General features: G+C 47.6%; 1 protein-coding gene across 2 annotated transcripts in view; it reads right to left on the minus strand.

The window, feature by feature from the left end:
• Positions 1–21,657, minus strand: part of NPHP4 (nephrocystin 4) — a 102,281-nt gene that overhangs the window by 24,145 nt on the left and 56,479 nt on the right. For both annotated transcript variants that reach the window (XM_082233400.1, XM_082233399.1), the window contains exons 12-18: positions 12,188–12,246; positions 10,634–10,750; positions 8,641–8,789; positions 7,842–8,033; positions 6,140–6,330; positions 2,616–2,776; positions 1,099–1,279 (exon numbers count right to left, since the gene is read on the minus strand). In XM_082233400.1, coding sequence (XP_082089526.1) covers positions 1,099–1,279; positions 2,616–2,776; positions 6,140–6,330; positions 7,842–8,033; positions 8,641–8,789; positions 10,634–10,750; positions 12,188–12,246 — 1,050 coding nt within the window. The remainder of the gene's footprint in view (positions 1–1,098; positions 1,280–2,615; positions 2,777–6,139; positions 6,331–7,841; positions 8,034–8,640; positions 8,790–10,633; positions 10,751–12,187; positions 12,247–21,657) is intronic.

Genomic DNA, 21,657 nt, shown 5'->3' on the forward strand with positions numbered 1-21,657 from the left:
GCAGCCCCTGTCCCTCCCCCACTCCCTGCTAAAGAGCTTATCACCCACTTGCAGGCAAAGTATGAAATGTCAATTTATGATACGGTAGAATGGAAGCTAATCTTTCTTCTGAAGATAAGATTTTTTTGCGGGGGGTGGAAACACATGGAGTCAGACCGCCTTTATTTTTTGCAGACAGATGAATTAAAGCACCTGCTACGAGGCCTGTAGCGCTAAGGCCCTTATAAGCCCGGATTCTTCGTCCTTCCAGGTACGGTTCTGTGCAGCTTCCAACGCCCCCACCTCCGTTTCCCCTGCGTTGTTGTTTTGTTGGCATCTAATTGAGTGTCGGCTTTTCCATATTGTCTCCTTTCAAAGCTGCCTTGGATTGCCCGCTTGTAAACAAGACTAAGCAGAATTAATGACCTGTGTATTTCCACCATGCCGCAACAACCCGATGTTATTACCGTTGTCGGGGCACAGGGGGGATAATAAGCTTTCGCAACGCAAGGTGCAAATCTTCTGCTTTCCTCCCCTTCCCCCTCCGAGGAGCTGGAAATCCTCCCTAAACAGCCCAAACAGTTGTTTTCCGTCAGCTGTGGAGCGGATGCCCGTGTCTCAGTAGGATGGGGTGCTAGGCTACGGGGCCAGGTGGGGCAGGCACAGCAGAGTCAGAATCACAGCAGAGGTCCTTTCCTAGAAACACCCCTGGCAGGCTGTGCTTGGTGGGGGTGGATTTTCTCAGCACTCTATTACATAAAAACAAAAACCAACTACTCTGCCAGAGGGGATGCTGGAGAGCTTTTGAGGTTTGATGATCCGCTCTGGGATTTTACTGCTGAACTATGCTTATCTGAACCCTGGCTGGGGCTAGAGATGGAACAAACTATTTCTGGTCCATGTCACTTTGGGATCCCATGTGGCCCTGTTTCTGCATTTATAGGCAAATACTTTTGATATTTTGAGCCCTGTCCTCCAGGATTAAACAAAATTGACTTGGGCGGATCTCCTTGGGAAGGAAATCCTGGGTACAGCTGAGTTGTGTTTTAATCTGAGGCTGAAGAGCCATAGGCTGCCCCGGAAAGCCAATGGAAATGCCTAAATAAACAGGACTCTTACCGATGTTAGCCAGGCTCAGGTGGAGATGCCCTCGCACAACAGCATGGACTCCAATGGGCTTCACACCCCCGTGCTTGAGAATCTCCCCACTCATCACGGTTGTGTCCTGCTTGTATTCCATGGTGATAACCTCCAGCTCACGGTGGACTTGGACAGCTGTCCGGCCCTGGCGGAGCAAATGCTGCAGAACAAGGAAAGTCTGTGTCTGATTGACAGATCATTCAGATGTGTGTGTGCGTGTGTGTTGGAGAGTGTGGACCCACACAGCAGGAAGCCAGTGTGGTGTAGTGGTTAAAGTGTCAGGGTTCAAATCCCCCACTCGGCCATGCAGTCACTGCCTCACATGATTGTTGTGGGGATTAAATGAAAATTGGGGGGAGGGTGCATATATGCCACTTTGAGCTCCTTGAAGAAAAAAAAGTGTGGTATAAAGGCAATAAATGAATGAATAAGAAGCCAATCCGTTTTTGAGTTGTCCTCTGAAATCAGTTATCAGACTGGCTGCCAGACTGGCAGTAGGCATAATCCAAACTTTCCCAAGCTGGTGCCCTCTAGGTGTTCTGGACTACAACTCCCATCGGGCTCCTTAATTTTGCCTAAGATGTATATCTCCTTTGTGGGGATGAACTACAAATCCCAACTTTTTCAATCTAGGTCCCAACCTGAGAACATGGGGTTGCATTGTCATTAGCAGCCAACAACCACCAATGCTCTTTTGTGTGTGAGATCTCCTAGCCACAAATAACCATAAGGAACATTTTGCGGATACGGAAAACTGCGGGGGCGGGGGATGCTCTCATATCCTCCTTGCAAGATCTGGTTAGCCACTGAGTGAAAAGAATGCTGGACAAGATGGCCTGATCCGACTGGCTCCTCTTTTGTTCTTAAAATAAAACACATCCTTACACTGAGTTAGGTCATTGGCCCATCTAGGTCACCCTTGTCTATGTCAGCTGTCCCCTATCAGGTGTTTTTGACTACAACTCCCATCAGCCCCAACCACCATGGCCATATGATGATGAGACTGATGGAAGCTGTGGTCTCAAACGTCTGAAGCACACCAGGTTTGCAACAGCTGATATAATTCATAGGGAGTAGAATCAGTGGAAAATTTAAAAGGTCTAGTCATCTCTAAATACTCTATATTTCAGTATGTCCACTTTGAGTGAGACCCTGTCAACATATAACATTTGTGCTCAGAGACCTGCTAACAGCATTTTTTTTAAAGAAAGCTACCCAGCTATGCAGAATGATGATGATGATGATGATAATAATTTATTCTTTGTACCCGCTCATCTGGCTGGGTTTCAATTTGTCTTTAGCTTATTGCTGATTTAAATTACTATATGAAAGTTTTAAATAGCTGGGGGGGGGTTTACTGATAACCTTATTCTTTTTGTAAACTGCTTTGAGGTTTTTGTTTTTGTTTTGCTCAAGTGGTATTTAAATTTTACAGAATTGGCTCAGGGTGGGGGTTGTCCCTCCCAAGAGTCAGTTCCAACTTAATAAATCCCCACCTTCAGCTTCACAGCAGCAGATCCAACGAGGAGCAACGAATCGCCATCCCACGCGTCTATTTGCAGAGTGTGCTCAGCCAGGTAACGGATAAACCACCGTTGCTCACCTGGCTTGAGGAAACCAGGATCCACCATATATTTCAGCTGGAAACCTGGGGAGCCTGCAGAGAAAGTTGCTGGTTACAGGTGTGTAAGGCCCAAAGCAAAAAACTCGCTGAGGGTATGAGCCATTCCACAGTGGAACCAACTCCCTCGGGTGGTGGTGGGCTCAGGGACACATTCCATCTAGGAGAAGCATTCGAGGAGGATGTGGAGCTGGGCAGGTAGAGGTATAGAGACTGGGGAATGTCCTGAGGGCCTGCCAGGGACTGGGCAGAGGAGCAATGGGGGAAGACCACCTCCTCAGCTTGACACAGGGAGAAGGAAGAGGAAGACAGTTTAGATTTACAACAGGGGTGTGAGGGAGGTCACAGCTCAGAGGCAATTGAGGGGGTAAGCTGGGAAATAATGGGAGAGGAGGAGGAAGTTCTGGGGGGCAACAGCTGACAGACACAGTGTCTTTAGAATGCATTCCAGCCCCCCCTCTCCCAGAACCCGGTGAGCCTTGGAAGTAGGAGAGCAAAGTGCTCAAAGACAGAGGGCACATAGCAGCACCCGTAGGAGAGACAATGAGAATGATGAATGAGGGAGTGGGAGAGATGGAGGGTGAAGATTCACTTGGGACAACTCCATTATCCAAGAGTCTGGGTTCTATAGCCTCTCTCTGTAAATACTGAATAAAAGGAGGACGGTAAGAAACATTCCCTTGTCTTTGTACATTCCTGGGCAACCAGCCGGGAGTCGCTGGCAGCAACCTGACAGGGCCAGATATAAAGGCCCCTGAGGCTACTCTCAGCCCCTGTATCTGAAACTTTCTATCCCTAGTCTAAATGGAATGGCGGTGGTTCTCTGGGGCTTTAAATGAGGACGGGACCTTCGGGAGGCAAAGTAGGTGTCCTGCAAAAGCACTCTATTTAGTTGGAAAGCCACTACGTTATCTGCTCTCTGTGCTGCTCCTGTGTTACGTTTTCTAACTTTCATTATGTTTCGTTCTTGTTAGCTTGTACTTTTTATGCTACATTAATTTTTCAAAAAAAAAAAAGCTTTACAGAATGAAATAAAATCATAGAAACTGTAGAGTTGGAAGGATCTCTAAGGCTCATCTAGTCCAAACCCCTACAATGCAGGAATCACAGCTAATGATTTTGAAAAGAAGGAGAGAAGGGTGTGGCAGCATAATTCAGCAACAGAGTTGGAAAGGGAAAGAAGAGAAAGGAAGGGGCATCGGATCACAGCGAGGCCTTGTGCCTTCCTGACTAGAACAGCACTGGCATTTGCCAATGGATCCAGGGAGCAACTGAGGAGTGGAAGATGATGAGCAGTTCAGCTCCAACAAGAGGACCAACCCTTGAGGGCCTTCCTTTTCAAAAGTCATCAGCAAATGAGGGGTCTGCTGCTGCTGTGTGGCTCCACTTTAATAAACAGAATGATCAAGGCTATTATGAAAGATCTGGCTAAGTAACTTTTAAAGTCACACTGGGAGCGTCCTATCCCAGCACAGAGCAGCATTTAATGTGTGTCTTTCCCCCTTTTTAATTTCCATTAACTGTTCCACGGGGGAGAGGGGTGGCTTTATGAACCAGAGACACTCAGCAGGGTACGGAACAGGACCGCCTCTCCTGGGACGAGGCTTTAATAAGAACAAAAAGCACTTTGCAGAGCGAAACAAGGCGTCTGAAGCTTGGCTGCTCGGATGCGTAGAACTCGAAATAAATAAAGAAAAATCTGCTTAGCTAACTGGCAAGTCAGCATTCTGGATTGCCAAATCTCAGCCCTGATGCTTACCAGTGCCTGACACTCCGTCCTAGTTCTACAAAGAGCAGATTATGCATACTGAACCTGTGTCTTAACTGTACTGCTACAGACTGAAGAAGAGGCTTCTCATATCTGAATATTGGAAGGCTCTGCACAGTCCTGGTTGCCTCCCCTCAAAAAGAATATTGCAGAGTTGAAGAAGGATCAGAAAATAGCATCCAAAATGATCATAGCAGTGGAGCGACTCCCCTGTGAAGAAAGGTTATGAAACTTTGCGCGGCGTGGAGAGAATGGTGAGAGAGAAGTCTTTCTCCCTCTCTCATAACACTAGAACTTGTGGACATCCAATGAAGATGAATGCTGGAAGATTCAAGACAGATAAAAGAAAGGACTTCTTCATTCAGCAGACAGTTAAACTATGGAACTCCCTCCATCAGAAGGCAGTGATGGCCACTAATCTGGATGGCTTTAAAAAAAATATTAGACAAATTCATGGAGGAGAGGGCTATCAATGGCTACTAACAATGATGGCTATGTTCTACCTCCATAAAGGCAGTGATGCTTCTGAATACCAGTTTCTGGAAGCCACAAGAGGAGAGAGCGCTCTTGTGCTCAGGTCCTGCTTGTGGGATTCCCCTGGGGCATCTTGGTCGGCCACTGGTAAGAAACAGGCATCCTTTGGCCTGGTCTAGGATGCTCTTCCCAGGTTCTTATGCTATTAAGTTCAAACACCCACTCAACCTCCATGCCTGTTTTCAAGAAGATCAGAAACACAGTGCTAAATGAACTGGGAATACATGCATCTGGGAGATGGGAGTAAAACTTGGCTTGCACATATGTCAATGACCTAATTCTCCAACCTGAAAACCAAAACTGTTTTAAAGGAGGAAAGGGAGAATTTACAATACACCAAGGCAGTATCTGAAGCGAAGCCTCTCAAATGGTGGGCTTTACTAGCTACACTTCTGTTCTGAAGGAATGATGGCTCAACAGCAGAGCAGATTCTAATTCTTGCTATCTGTGCTTGGGAGTCAGTTGATATACGTGCCATTGACCTATTAAAAACTGGAGTTAACCTCGCTCGCAGGTGTCCCTTCAGCTTCCACTTCCATCAGGCTCACGGCGGAAAGGAGAATTTTGCTGACTCGCAGCTTGAGACTTCATCCCTGGGGGATGCTGCAACAAGCTCGGAGCTGGCTCTGAGTGCTGCATTCTGAATTGGGAATGATCCTTCTTGGAGGGCCTCATTTTTCAAACTGGAGAGACAGCTGGATTCAAGTCTGCCTGGAATTCACACTCTCTAGTATGGCAGCCTCTCTCCCTCCCTCCCTTCAGAAACAGAGAGATCCGAGTGATAGCTGTGATGTTAAAGTGACTGTAGGAAAGGTTTAGAGATATTCCTTACTGACACACTGCAGGCCTAATTGCTATGACATCAGAGAGGGTCTTTGTCAGTGTTTAACTAAGCTGCTCTGATTTTAAAGGCACCCAAATACCATTTGTGGAGCTTCTTGGCTCATAGGAAGACAGAAGAAAGGTAGGAATACATATCTAAGGAAGAGCGACAGACTAAGGAGGGATACTAAGGAAGGCAGCTGACTAAGGGAACCATGGGGAAGGACTGGAGGGTAGAAATAAGTTCCTGCCCATCTGTTCCCCTCAGGCCTTACCAAGGTTCAGGGTCCCATCTTCCTTGATTTGCACCAAGATGTGAGAAGATGGAATGAATGGAGCTGCCTTCGAGGTATCTGCATTGACCAGCTGCAATCGGGGAGTTGTGACTGGAGGGAAGCGGTAGAACTGGAAGGTGAAATAGATGGTTTTGGGCCACGTCTCCAAGGCTGTCCTGTCCTCTGCGGCCCTTGTTTAACAACAACCAAAAGGAACAAAAGACAATTAAATCCACTGAGATTAAAACCTGATGATTTAAATCTCTATACCATTAGTCACCAATTCACCGGGTGTGTACTGGCCGGGCCAAGGACACCTCTCAAAGGATGGCTAGCTAATTCTTTGAAAAGCTAAAGGTTTTTGAGAGGCAGGACCTATCTTCCTACAGCGGAGGCTGCCTGCTCTGTCTCAGCATGAGTCTCTGCTCTGACCTTGCCTGCCTCCAATCAACCTCAGCTGGGGGATTGGTCATTCTGACAACTCCCTGCATCAGGCGTCACTGGATCCTCTCCCTATTACACACCTAACAAAGACTTGTGTGCCTTGCCACACCTTGCATGATCTACCTGTCTGGACTGGCTGTTGGAGCTATTCCTTAGAACACCTAGAATTAAATCCTTGAGAATCTTGGTGCTTATCCCCCAGCCTCCTCCTCCCCCTGCATAAAAAAACCCACAAGTCCATAGACCTTAAGTCTGGGTAGACACATTTGGAAACACGAGAGCAATTTTTAATTTCTGAATGATACCATTACAGGAGTCTGATGCTGATAGAGGAAGGTTTTCAGTACAATGCAAAAAGGCATGTTGAAGAAACAGAACAACCTCTCAAATGGGTCTTCTGGTATCCCTACAGGCTATTCTACTTATTTTATTTCTTCCTTTGTGTTAACCAATCACTTCCACACACTCACGGTGGATGGATTAGATCAGCAGGGACTGGTTGAGGAAAAGAGAAATGAGAAATAAGGATGTCTCTTTTCCCCCTTATGGACAAGTAAGAGCTAGGCCAAATCTTCATACATTGCCTGAAGAAATCTCCCTGTTTAATGAAGGGGAATTATTTGGCAAATAGTCATGCAAAACTTGTAAACAAAGAATCTGAAATGCCTGTGTTTCCTCCAAGACTTAGTCCCTGTGGACGAGCTCAGAGACGCAGCTCTGCCTCCCTCAGCTGGCTTCCCTGTCAGCTAGTTCAGGAACTACATGGCTCTCTGGAGCCTTAAAAACAAAGCAACCATCATAACACACTTGTTTGTTGCTTCCAGCACAGCTTTTTGTGCAAAATGCTAGGTGTCCAGGGTTCAGAAGGAAAACAGTGCCATTTTTGAGGCAGCTCAAAACTATTGCAAAATCCAAGTTTTTCCTGATAACAACAAAACCCAAACTACCTCAAAAGCACTGATTCAGTCACAGAGATGGGAAGGCCTGGGGGGGGGGGGGCAGGACTGGAAAAATGGGGGGGGGGAGTTTTTCCAGTTTTTTCTAAAGCCATTTTTTCCCAGAAAAATTGTAAAAAAAAACAATTTTGATACAGTTGTATATTCCACACACTTCCCCCCCCCCCGAAAAAAAACAGCTATGGAAAAAAAATTGAAAAAAACCCTGGGTTTCCACCACCCCACCCAATTTTTCCAGTTTTTCCCCAGGCCTTCCCATCTCTAGACTCAGACCTGTCTTGAACCCCACCAACAGGCTTTACCTGGTAAATGCAAGAAACTGCAGGATGATTTCATTGTTCTGCAGGAGGTCAGCTTCTTCCCGCTGTGGGATGAAGTTCACAGGGTCCACAGGGTCCACAATTTGGACAGGCTCCTTGTTGCAGTCCAGGAGCTGAGGGAATCCCGATGCACGCAAGCGGGCAAGAGCGGCTCGCGTAAGGCCGGTGCTAGGACTGAAGCAGAGGCAGGCAGCTGAGTCTGGGGGAAGCCGGGTGCTGCCAACAGACTCTCAGCCTAAGCGTTTACCCCTCTAGCACATATCTGGGGAAATCAGCTGGCCTTAAGAGCAAGTGTGTGAATATCTAGGTGTCCAGTGGCCAAAAGCTTTGGGAAGGTGCCCAGCACTTGTGTTTCTGCAGAGAGCAGGGAAGAGGGATTCTATTCCCATCTGACTCCTTAAAAAGCCTTGCTGGATCATTTGTTTTGCAAAACAAGATCTGTACGTTCTACCAGGCCACTGTCCTCAAGATGGGAGCCAAGGTTATGTGGGTCCAGTGACACCTGGGGCACCACAGAATGCTTCCCATCCCTGGCTTACATGAAAGGGGAGGTGGAGGAGGCTTCCTCATCGCCCCTTGAAATCTTCTCTGGCTTCCTCCCCACCCAAACCAACAAGCCCTTGCTTTGTCTTATTCCTGCCAATGAGGCTGTCCTCAACAGCAGAAATGAGGGCTCACCGTCCTCCTCTCCATGTCAATCAGCCACACCCCACAATCCTGGCTGCTGTGTCAGGGCCAACCAACAGGTGACTAGCTCTGCCTCCTTCCTGCACAACCTCACCTTTCTGAGTGCGGCCCCAGGGCCATGATGGGCACGTGCACTGGTGTGAAGGGCAGCTCCTGGAGCTGATCTGCGGTGGGGGATTCCTGGGCCAGCGAGCTGTAGCTGAGGTTGGACTCCAAGTGGGTGATGGCTCCACGGGGGTTATCCTGCTTGCAAAGGGGAAAAGGAAAGGGATGTTCATCCAAAACAGGCAAGCTGGCTGACACATGCCTGTGGTTGGATGCAGAGAGGGCTGTGCGCAGACAGAACAAAGCATCGTATCATATAACTGTAGAGTTGGAATACACCCAAAGGTCAAATAGTTCAACCCCAGCAAAGCAGGAATGACAGCTAAAGAAGCCCTGACAGATGGCCACCTAACCTCCAAAGAAGGAGAGTCCACCACCTTCCAAAGTAACACAAGGTGCCTCTGGATATCCCACAAGCAGGGCCTGAAAGGTACTGGATGCAGGGCCAACTCTGAGATGAAGGGCAAGGCAGTGCTCCCCCCCCCTCCTCCGCTCATTCCAAATACAGAAGCCAGCATAAACCAATGACTGGGTCTTATTTCAACACTGGCAGCGAAAGACGCTGTCCTCCACTGCATCAAAGGGCAGCAAGCTAGCTTAGCATGCACAAGAGAGGCTCTGTAGCTCTGTCCACTCCCTGCCCCTCAAAATCTGCCTCACCTTGCTCAATGGCAGAGCCAGCGCGAATTGGATGTTCAGGATGCGCTGTCAGTTCCCACAGGGTGATGGGGAGGCGCAACAGATTAGGACCGCGCTCAGTGTGCAAGCACAATAGCATGCCCCAGAATACGGGAGGCCGCCAGCTCACCTCAGAGCTGAGCTGGGCCTCCCTTTGCTAGCAGCCAGAATTGATCTAGCCCAGGGGTCAGCTAACTTTTTCAGCATAGGGCTGGTTGACTGTCCCTCAGACCTTGCGGGGGGCCAAGCTATATTTTATAGGGGGAAATGAACGAATTCCTATGCCCCACAAATAACCCAGAGATGCATTTTAAATAAAAGGGCACGTTCTACTCATGTAAAAACACACTGATTCCCGGACTCTCCATGGGCTGGATTTAGAAGACAATTGGGCCGGACCTGGCACCCGGGGCCTTAGTTTGCCTACCCATGATCTAGCCTATCTGAGAGACTGGTGCAGGCTCAATGCCTTCGAGGATCATACTCTTATTAAGCTCTGCTGGTTAGATCAACTAAGGGGGCTGGGCACAAAAGCGCCATGATAAGCTTAGGGCTTATAGGCTTCAAATGGAGAACTACTTTGTCCTTAGCCCATGTGACCTTAGAAATTGGATTTTTTGATCAGAATGCTAACCAAGACAAAGCATCCATCATTGCTGCCTATTACTCTACTTGGTACCCCCCAATTAAGACCAATCACTCAAGGCCCCATTACCTTGAAACTCTGACCTTCCCACAAATATGCAGGGCCTCTGTAGAACTAAAATTCCAACAGATGCCCTCAGCATATTTAGAGGGGAGATATCAGGGAATTCCCCATATGGATTGCAATCAGGTAGAAAACATCACACACTACCTGCTGATTTGCCCCCTGTATACAACGCCCAAAGGAAAATTTATATCACCAATTCTTAATTGGCTTCCAGGTCGATCCTCACAGGAAGTGACAGCTGAACTCCTAACAGATAAACATCTGTACATTACCCACCAGGTAGCCAAATTTGTGCTGGCAGCCAAGAAGCTCTGTTCCAGCTATGTGAATGCACTCCAATCTTAAATCTTAATGTTGTAAATTTCTTTTTATGCTGTAAACTGCTACAGGTTATGTTCTATGATTTTAGATGAAAGTTTTCCTTTTATTTTCTGTCGCCCATTGTAAAGGCCTTTGGCTATATACAATACAAATTGACTGCCCCGGAATATTTGGTGATGCTGCTTGGTAGAGATAGGGTTGATGTGGCCCACGAGGGGCACTTGAGAGTCTTTGCAAGCTCTTGGGGCAACAGCATTGTCCAAACCTTTACCTCCTGCAGCTGCCTCAGAGCCTCCGAGGACTGGGACGGCAGAGCCCCTCCAGATGGCTGCGATGGGGTTTTGGAGGAGCAGCTCACTGGAGGCACAGAGAGCTGGGATATTGACAGCTGAAATGAAAATATAAGTGTTATGTAGGAAGCATCACTGCTGCTCGCTCTTCTGATGCAAGGTAAGGGATGGAGAGAAGAAAATAGTTTATTCTGTTCTCCAGAACAGGCACGTAGAGATGCCTGGAATGGATGAATTCCTAAAGCAAGCAGCTGCAGGGTGCTGCAATTAAGAGCTGATCCAGACATAATGCAGACTGGGACACTCAGCTAAATTTTACATATACCACTTCAGTCTGACAGTGGGTACACGTGTGTGCTATTTTTGAAGACACCCAAGGTAACCGATGGATTGTCTTGGTTGAGTGTGGAGTCAAACCCAGGCTTCCCCCAGTCACAGGCCAACTCTCAAACCACTACAAATCAACTGACCACCATGAGAAGAGAATGAAGCTAAAAAATGCACTGGTAAGCAGCTCGAGTGAAGCGGGGGAGCTTCCCTAGTGTGAACATGAAAGAGAGCGGAAGAGAAGCGAGCAGCTCAAAGCCACCCTTTTATCTTGCATCCCATTAAAAGCAGGATTTGTGCAACATCAGCTTCTCATCCAATGACAGCAACGACGGGGTCGCAAAGCGAGTCACCAGTCCTTCTCCTCTGCCTTCAAATCCAAATGGCTTTTCCTAGCAAGTTGACCCGCTAAGCTCCTTTATTTCCCCCCTGCCTTTTCCCTGCCATTGTCCAAGCCCCTTAATTTACCGGGGGGGGGGGGGAGAAAAATGCCCTCCATGAAAGAGAAGGACAAGAACTAGGACTCCACCGTTAAAACTAAACAAAACATTAAGCTGGCAATTCTCAAGCCACATGCCAGAGGAAATGAATGAAACTGAAACCTCTCAGGAGCCCAAAGTACATCTCTTCATGAGTCACCACTCTGGCCCATGTTAGACACTGGCAATTGAACCACAGAAACCCTCCCAATGCAGAATTACCTACCCTTACCAATGCTCTGGTTGGCATCCCCCCCCCCCGCCCGCCTTTGCTGGAGCAGGTAATTCTTCAGCACTGGGGACAATCAGATCATCAGATCACCCACAGTGCAAAAAGATCATAGGGATCTGAAAGGCCCACTTTCAAGTAAGGTTGTTCGCTACATCTCTGTCTGACTCACCACTCAGAGCTTGCCACTTTCCAATCAGACTCCACGGGTGGTGGATAGCTGTTACGCAGCTCTCAGCATTACGTGAGATTGTATCATTCCATCATTCCTGATGCAGGGATGTGGCAAATGGACCTGCCACTGGGTGGGGAGCCATGCCCAGAACAGTGACTCACGCAGAAATAGAGGGTAGGCTCCTCCGAGAGCAGATAATTTCCCAGTCTTTCAGGGCGAACCTTTCAGTACTCAGGTTTTTAATTCAGGAAGTGGCGAGTTATTGAAAGCTTAGGAATACAGCATTAAACTGAACAGGTGGGAAACCTCTGAAGCACATACTTACCCCAGGACCTCGGGAATAATCTTGGGTGGAAACCAGCACCTGAGGGGAAGGTGGAGATCCTAGGAGAGACAGAAGATCAGGTATGGTCAGCAGGGAGGTGACCCACACAGGTGGGTCTTCATCAAGTAGAGCTTGTGTTTGCCCTGAAGATCTAATGTGCCATTGTTTTAAAAGAGTGGAGAAAAGTAATGTGGTGTGGCTTGACAGGCCAATCATTATTGTGTGTGCCCCAGAGTCTGCCCTCACTTGAGTCCTGCCTTCCTAGCTGGGCTCTAAATTGCATCCCGTTCTCTCCAGCCCCCAGAACCCAGGAGACAGTAGAGACTTCAGGGGGGTGGGGACTAGATAACCCTTCCTTGAGGTCCCTTCTATGAAACGGGCCATGTGGCCTCACCCTCAACCCTTCTGGTCCTGAAGAGACAATGAAGGAATGGGAGTCCTTTTGATTTCCACTTGTCCTCTGGAGACGTGTACACCAGTGTGGCCTAGTGGTTAGAGTGTCAAACTACGAATCAGGAGTGGGTGAGGGAAGCAATCCAAATCCCCCACTTCTCCAGGAAATGCACTTGGTGACCTCAACCCAGCGATCCTTTCTCAGCCTAGCCTGCATCACAGGGTTGTTGTGCAGATACAAAGAGAGAGAAGGAAAGAACCATTTATGCCCATTAGGAGAAAAAAAAGATGGGATATTCAATAAAGAAAAAGTTCAGGGGGTTGGTGTCTATTTCGCACAGCAATTTCCCTCCACCCCACACCACCTCCACAGAGATAAGACTATGTTCCTTCTTTGCTGTAAAACACAGCTTCTTCATCACTGTAATGTGCTGCGTTTTTCCCTTACAGCCATACAGGCCCCGGTTAAATGGGTTGTTTAATGAGACGTGAACGCATCCGAATACTTAAGGTTTCGCCTGCCTTTTACATCATTCCTTGTCACCTTTTTAGTCTGCTGGAGCGTTCAGACCCTGCGAGCCTGCTTCAAAAAGCTGTGCTGCCATCCTTGTACCTAGCTGGTATAGGGGTTTTGTTCTCCACCCCACCTCCCACATACCTAATTGGAAGAGAAACAGGTGCCCCCACTTTTGTGGAACCATATGAGGTATAAAATGGCCTAACTGGCTTCAGGTGGGCTGCAGGGACAGCCTTCCACTCACACAAACATACGAGTCTTCCTGCCTCATAGGAGACTGATCCTGTTGCTGCTGCCATTTTGCTTGGTAATAGGGAAGGCTTAGCCAATCCAGAGGCTTCGTTCTGCCTGCAGATCACAGGCGTCAACACTGCATGCCAGATTCCCCTCTGCAGCCTGGGTAGCAGCTCATAAGGCTGGATGCAGTCCAAGTTGCAGATCTGAACATTTGCCATTCAAGCCCTAGCCAGGCCATCACTCTGTGATGGACAGAGAACAGAAGAAGAGCCTTCTTGATCAGGCCAATGGCTCATCTAGTCCACCATCCTGTTATCACATTGGGCAACCAGATACTCCCAAGGGCAGCCTCCAGGCAGGACCCAAGCACAATGACACGCTCTCTTCCTGCGGCTTCCAGCAACTGGTATTCAGAAGCATTGCTGCTTCATAAAGGCAGACTATTGCCATCATGGCTAATAACCATTGGTAGCCATATCCCCCAAGAATTTGTCCAATTCTCTTTTAACATATCTAAGGTAGTGGCCATCACTGCCTCCTGCAGGAGTAAGTTCCATAGTTCAAATATGCACTTCAAGGAGGGCTTTTTTTATCTGTCCTGAAACTTCCAACATGCAGCTTCATTGGATGTCCACAAATTCTAGTGTTTGAGAGAGGGAGGAAAACTTTCCTTTATCCACTTTCTCCATGCCAGGCATCATTTTATAAACATCTATCATGTCTATCATCTCAATCACCTTTTCTCTAAATCAAGAAGTGCCCAACCCTGGGATCTGTCCTCATAGGGGAGTTCTCTCCAAAGCTCATCCTTGAGGGTCTTTAGATAAGTCTTGAGGTGCACCATGGTCTGAACAGTCCCTGGTTAAAAGGGTGGTGTGGGGAGCCAGTGGGGTGTTGTGGTTAGTGCCAGACACGAGTTCAAACCCCCACCCGTCGGTCATGAAGCTAACAAAGTGACCGGTCACTGCTTCTCAACCTAACCTACATCACAGGACTGTTGCGAGGATTAAGTAAGGGGGGAAGAGCCATGTACATCACCTTGTGCTCCTCAATGAAAATGCAAAAAAGAAAATAAAAGAAGCAAAACAAGAGCAATAAAAATAAACAAATAAGACAAAAGCTCACATCACTGACAACTTTGCTGGAGTGGACAATTCACCCTGCAGATGAAAACACTGTTTCCCTCTAATCCTTGAGATTGCTCCTTCCTTTTGTACTGTGAAGAGTTAACAATGAATCTCTCTCTCTCTCTCTCCTGGTTCTGAGCCAAGCTGTTCAAGGAGAACGAAGTTAAAGTAAGAGTGGCCATGGTCACACCACGCCTGGGCCAGGAAGGCAAAATGAACAGCTATCCTCCGGAGGAGTTGTCCTGAGCAACCAGCAACAGGGGTCAGATCTATTTTTAAGAGGAAGCCTATTGGCTGATAAGACACATGATGCAAGGACACTTTGTCGAGGCACGCGTGGCCTGCACGACACCAGAAAGTGATGGATGAGTGCAATCCCTCTCCTCCGCTTAGCAAAGAAGACAAGCAACCTTCACCAAGAAGCATAGGAAGTACAGGATCAGGACAGTCCAATGCTAAGGCTACAGCTGCAAGAGGAGACAAGGATGGAGCTGGGGGAAAGTCCCTAATCTGGGTAGTGGCAACAAAATGCACTCCATACAAAAACTTTGTTTCATTCAGTTATATTGTCCCTCAGTTATTTGCCATCATGAAGCCAAATCTGATTGGCTATGCACCACTCTGACATTGTCCCATTTATTGTGTGATCCCTGACTGGGTGGGGTCACTCATGTCAACAAACCCAGGATGGAAGAAGCAGTCGCGGCAGCCCATTTCCACGTCACCAAAATGGCTGGTTTCTGCATGAACATTTCTGTCTGGCTCAATTCCACCTATCCAGGTGGGTCGAGTCCCAAGCAGGCCATTTTTAAGGATTGTGTGTCCAAATGGACACGCAATCTTGGCTACTAGCTTATTGCTAAAAGCGATTTGGATCCGTAACATTCATGTAATGAAACAGTGTGGTTAATAATATAAAACATTGAAAGTATAAGGAGAACCTGCTGGATCAGGCCAATTGCCCACCTATGCCAGCATCCTGTTCTTACAGTTGCCACCAACTTGCATGTGGGAAACCATCAAGCAGGGCCCAAGCACCAGAGAATTCTCCCCTCCAAGCAAATAAATAAGAGCCAGATTAATTTCATTCCCATCCCTGGAAAGACACAACTAAACACAGCTCCCTTGTGTGCCCCCCTCAGCATTTAGGGAGCATGGCCTGCCTTGACACCAGCTGGCCATGTCTAGGGTGAATCATCTCTAATCAGAGACTGGCAGTTCTTTCTCTCCCAGGGTCCAGGTCCTGTACTCTGGACATTGTTTACTATGGAATGATTCTGTTCACTGGAGGCCCACAGATTCTTTTGCGGTGATGGATGCAACATTAATGATCTGAGTGAGAAGAGAGAAAGCATGGGCAGCACTGAACTGTTTCCCTCTGGAGCAGTCCATCTCCGCTCTCCATCCCTGGGAGATGCACGGATCTCTTGGCCAAAGACAATTTAAAAGCTCTGTGTTTTCCTGCTGGTAATATTTCAGTGGCAGCAGTGAGGAGTATGTTCTGAAATAGGCTGTCAGTAATTGTGACCTCCGTCAGCCTTCCCCAAAATGCAATGGAACCGGCTTCTGTGCAGCCGCTTCTGAATAGTCTCAATCAGCGTGACATTGCCGCTTCTTGAATAGACATATTCAGCCAGCAATTAAGGAGAGATCAGGAGACCAAATGGGGTGGGGGGGGGGATGAGGTCCTCAGCAAATTGGGGTTGAAAGGAGCTGGCAAAGGGAGGCTGCAAAGAGACAAAATCCCAAGGCAGAGGATGAGCTAGGACAGCACAGGGCGCATACCCTCCCTCTTTGGTTCTGCCTCATGCAGAAAGAAGTTGCTCTGCTGAAGACATAATCTGACAACACACCAAACGTTCACCAGTTGCTGTGCTAGGGGTACCAGGAGAGGAAGGAGGCAGCATCTGCGTTATTTTTAATTGCATTTTATAATGCTGTTTTAATTGGCATTTCTGCCTTCTGTACTTTGGATTTAAAAGGAAAAACAAAAAACATTATATATAGTTTTGGAAGGGGGAAGTATAAATAAATAAATCCTAGGCGCACTTACTAGGGAAAATTATTCCCCGTATGAGCTGGCACTGAGCAATGCAAAAGATCTGCAATGACTTGTTCACACATGAAATGGCCTTAAGAGCTGCTCCACATATTCTAACCAAGGCAAGGACCGCTAGTTTTCCAAGGATACTGCCACACAAGAAACACATGGCCAGCACACGCAAGGAAATCTGCATCTTTAACCACCAGTGCACATGTGTCTGGGGAAACTACGTGGTTCCCAGATATACATACCACGCGCAACAAGCACCTGCTACATGATCACTGTGGGAAATTCCACTAGCTGTCAGAATCTGTGGGGCTTCTATTGAAGCCACAATCTGGACCCCACCCAGCAGAGGACAATTTTAAAGACCTTGGGGATGGGCTCAGTGGTACAGCATCAGCTTTGGAGGCAGAAGTCCCCAGGTTCTGCTCCGGAAACTCCAGGTAAGGGTAAGGAAGACCCTAGTCTGAAACTAATGAGAGTCACAGACAGTGAAGCCAATACTGAGCTAGACAGACCAATGCTCTGACTTCAGATAAGGCACCTTTCCATTTATATTAGAACCATGAGGACTACCATCTTACTTTATTTTAAGGGAAAGGGCTGTAACTCAGTGGTAGAGCAGCTGCTTTGTATGCAGCAAGTTCCAGGTTCAGGCCCCAGGGGTGTCTTGCTACAAAACTCCTGCTGCAAAGCACAGGAAGCTATCACCAGTCAGAACAGAGTTGACATTCGGCTAGATGGGCTAATAATCTGATTCAGTATAAGCCAGCTTCCTCTGTTCCTATGGCATGGGAGGATGAAGAAGTCTGGGCCCCTGAACCACTGCAAGAAGCAGCCAATGAAGCAGTCATTCTGCTTCACCAACGAGCACCTTCGCATCATATTGGATGAGGCAGCCAGGCCCCAAAGGGAAGGCATACTTAGGGGCATAAGCAAGGAAGCCAGAATTGACTAGGTCTTCCCGGCAGGTGTCCATGGTGAGCTTTGGAACCCTCCTTCTCCAACACCTCGCCAAGCCCAGGGATCATGGGAGGCAGCCCAACCCAGTGTAAGAGCGTGGCCCCTTTAAATCTCAAGAATCAGACTCTTTCTCTATAGGACTGACCCCCCCCCCCCAAGTTGATTCCAGGCTAGTGCTGAGTTAAGGTTGCTTCACAGGAAGTGTTAGGAGCTCAGCCTACACTCAAGTAGGACCCAGGCAGACACACATACTCAACTGACATGTTCCCTCCCTCCTGCTCAATCGTTCAGGAGCTTCAAAAGCTTTCTTTTGCCCGAACATCACAGCGACCAATGCCAACAGACATCGGCACACTTAGGGATCCGCAGAGTCTTTGCAGTTGCGTAACAGACCTCAGCAACTCAGCATTTTGGCTAATCTACTTTATTTACATGTAAACACACATGGAGCACTGCAACATGGCTCCCTCTCTCTTTAGCATCAGACAGCAAAGAAAAAAAGAACAAAGGACAATAGTCCCACTGCATGGAACACAGTAACACAAACATCCTGTCTCCATCACTTCCCACTCTGTGGAGTAAAAGCATATACCGTCATGTAATAGACAACAATCCTGTGACTGCAATCATAGAGCAGGAATTCTAACAGGAAGTAGTCCATCCAGACTAGTGCTGAGTGAAACAGCTTCTGTGGGTCCTGATCAAGAGGTCCAGACTGGTGTTGGGCAAAAGTGGCTCCATGGGGAGCTCTCCCTGGTCCTGAACCCCAGCTGTCTGCCCTACACTGTACCTCAACTGACTACGAACATCCCTGCGGAGCCCAGCCTGGAGTGAGAAGGGTCTCAAGCTGAGTCACAACAAGCTCTGTCTCAAGCAGAGCCCCAGCTGGAAGAGGCAGTAGGGGTGTGCAGAGCACGCTCAGAGGACTTGTCCTCCCCCTCCTCTCTCATTCGGGTTTGATTCCGACCAGCTGAACTGCCTCTGTGGGGAGGAATGTCAGTGGCACAGCAGTGCCTCGATCACTTCCATTTATGTCACAATAAACTAGATTGTCTCCTAAGCACTGCTGCTCCCCTCCCCAACGCCCCTGTGCCAGCACGGCTAACTCAACTACCGCTCAGGATTATGTCAAGGAGAGTCTAAGTGAAATTGCCACCATTAAACTTTTTTTTTTCAATTGACCCTCACCAGTTCCAGGTTTTAAAACCTATTAAACAACACATGAAACCCACCTCTTGTTGAAACCAGAGCATTTGCAAACAGAATATAGGTCAGCACAGGTCCCAGCAAGGCAGAAGCCTGGGAGACACTGCGCTCTAGTGGCCCCACGGAGGAAATGCATCTTATTTTGCTGCTGCTGCTTCTAATGCTGCAGCAAGAAATAAAAGACAATTGGGAGGATTGTTCGTAATATCTCTCAGCCTAAGTGCTTCTCTCAAGCTGACAGCTTCAGTGGCATCAGGATTACCAAAGGAACTTTCAGTGCTGGTGAAATATTCAGGAAGGGAAAGGTCTCAGCCAGGACTTTAAATGCTATCACATTATTTTGCCTCTTCCAGACTCTTCTGAAAAGGATGCTTTGAAGGGGGAGAGCTAAACTGAAATGTATCTTGGCAGCAAAATCATGAGCAAACCAACTCTGAGCCCAAAGGATTGTGGGTGCTCAGTTTCAGGCAGGGATAGGGGACCTTACTTCACCCTGAGGGCAACAATCCCTCGTAGGCAGCCTTTGGGGAAATGGATGCCAATGCCTGGTGGAGCCAGAGGCAAAAATGAGTGGATTCTTTACTTGTGTGTGATAGACTACATTCTAGCTATTCAAAAGCCAGCATTTTTTACATCCCATCCCCTATCTATCTATCTAGGCAATAAGTATTTTATTGCATTCCAGCCAGGACAAAGAACTCAAAAAGAGTGTGGAACAGGACGAGTAAGGGGTGTGGTTTTTAAATTTTATTTATTTCATGCATTTATATCCCGCTTTTCCTTCAATGAGCTCAAGGTGGGTGGGGTACCTGGTTCTCTCCCCTCCTCGTTTTATCTTCAAAGCAACCCTGCATGGCAGGTTAGGCTAAGAGGCAGTGACTGGCACCAAGGTCACCCAGGGAATTTCACTGTTGAGCGGGGATTTGAACCCTGGTCTTCCAGGTCCTACACTCTTACCACTATGCCACACTAGCTCTCATGGACTCAGGAGACTCTTGACGGCCAGATGGAAGTCTGCAGTGTTGCATTTGGCCCCCAGGATTGAAGTTCACCCCACTCCTGCTCCAGGGGGATGAGGGGCAAATGTCTGGTGTGATTCAGAAGAGGTGCCCCCCTTTGACTGCTGGAAGCCATTCTGATGCCCACTTTCCACCACATCAAGCTAATCCTTACAATTACTTTTGTATAACATAAGAACAATGGTTCCATGGGGTAATCATATGTAGCTTCCTAAAGCCCCATGGGTCACACACAAGCTTCTAAGAACACTCTGTTCTCCCACAGGTCTTTGTAAAATTGTGCTTAATTCCATTTCTTTAAATGAAGAGGATCTTATTCCTGATTCCATAATGAAACTGGCTCTTTGCTAGGAGACCAAAGTTTTTGCTACCAGCGGATCCTCTCTGGCACTTTCTCAAGTGCACACAGTCCTAAAAAATTCAGTAACTGCACCACATTAATAAGGTAATAAAGGCGCATATGAGTGTTCACACAGGCTGTTAAGTTGAGAGGAATACAGTTAAAACATCCACAGACAAATGGGGAAAGATTAAAAAGAGCAATGCAAAGCAGATTTTGATGAACGGTGGGACAGCGCTTCACTTCATCTTTTAATGCAAGGCTGTACGTTACCCACCCCAGATAAAGGCAAACTATATAAATGCATTAATTCCTATTGCTGGTTCTTGAACAGGAGCCAGCCAGGTAAGGTTGCAGAGTTCAATGCAATTTCCTGTCTTATTGTTAAGTGACTGAATGATAAAGTCTAGGATCTGGCCTACGCAGTCAGCAGAATTACATGGTGCAGTTATTGCTCAGACTTCAGGAGGCGTGCTGCGTGGTTGAGGGCACTTTCCCCCCAAAAAAAATTGTCTGAGGAAAGGCAGCACCTCAGGATGAAATATTCTAGCTCAGTTCTCCAGCATGCTAGTTTTCTATATGCAGAGATATGCTTCAGTTTGTTTTTTAAAGGGGAGGTTTTGGTTGTCGGTAAATTCAAGGAAGCCTCAGGTGTTAATATGTCACTTATCTAAGACTTTTGGGCAGGTGGGAGAGATATAACCAGTGGCTTGTCTCCAGGTAAGTTCTACTCAGAGTAGACCCACTGAAATGAATGGTCCCAAGTCAGTTATGCCCATTACCTTCAGTGAGTTTACTCTGAGCACGGGCACTGGAGACAACCCAGCAATGGCCAAAGGTGTTTGTAATTTCTAGGATTAGAACGTGTGACTCATAATGTTCCTATTCAATCCAAACAGAGCGTGGTGGCCCAAAAATGCTTCTCCATCTTAGATCATAATTCAGCTGCTATATGGAATGCTCCCTGCCTCACCGTCTCCTTCTTTCCTCTCAAACGTATGGAAGCAAGAGAAGCAATGTCTCTTCACCTGCAGCCCTTTCCCTACCTCCGGTGCCCAGAATCACTGCAACAGCCCCCCAAGTACAAGGAATCATGGGAAATATAGGTCTCCAGGTTCCTGAATCTACATTGTGGTCCCAAGTTCACTGAATTATTACATTTCCCATTTTAGGCACCAGACAGAGGAAGATGGAAAACCCACAGGGAGAAACGTTAGTTTTGCCATGTACATTTGGTTGAAAGTGTTGACAGCACCTGTCTAGCGCAGGTGTAGGAAAACTTCGACCCTCCAGATGTTGCTGAATCACAACTCTCATCAGCCCCAGCAAGGGTGACCAGGTATGATGAGAGCTGAAGTTCAGCAACATCTGGAGGGCCAAAGCTTCCCAACACTTGGTCTGGGGCAGGGGTTCACTGTATGCTACTAGCCACAATGGAAGCTCTGCTCTGCCTCCGCAAACAGAGGCAGTAATGCTTCTGAATACCAGTTGCTGGAAACCGCAAGAGGGGAGAGAGAGCTCTTGCGGTGTTTGGGTCATTCATGCAAGATACCCACATAAGGCTGGCCACTGTACAAACAGGATGCTGGATGAGATGGGGCCCCTTTGGCCTGAACCAACA

The sequence above is a fragment of the Podarcis vaucheri genome, assembly GCF_965113315.1.
Source record: "Podarcis vaucheri genome assembly, chromosome: 7".
In the NCBI taxonomy this organism is placed as follows: domain Eukaryota; kingdom Metazoa; phylum Chordata; class Lepidosauria; order Squamata; family Lacertidae; genus Podarcis; species Podarcis vaucheri.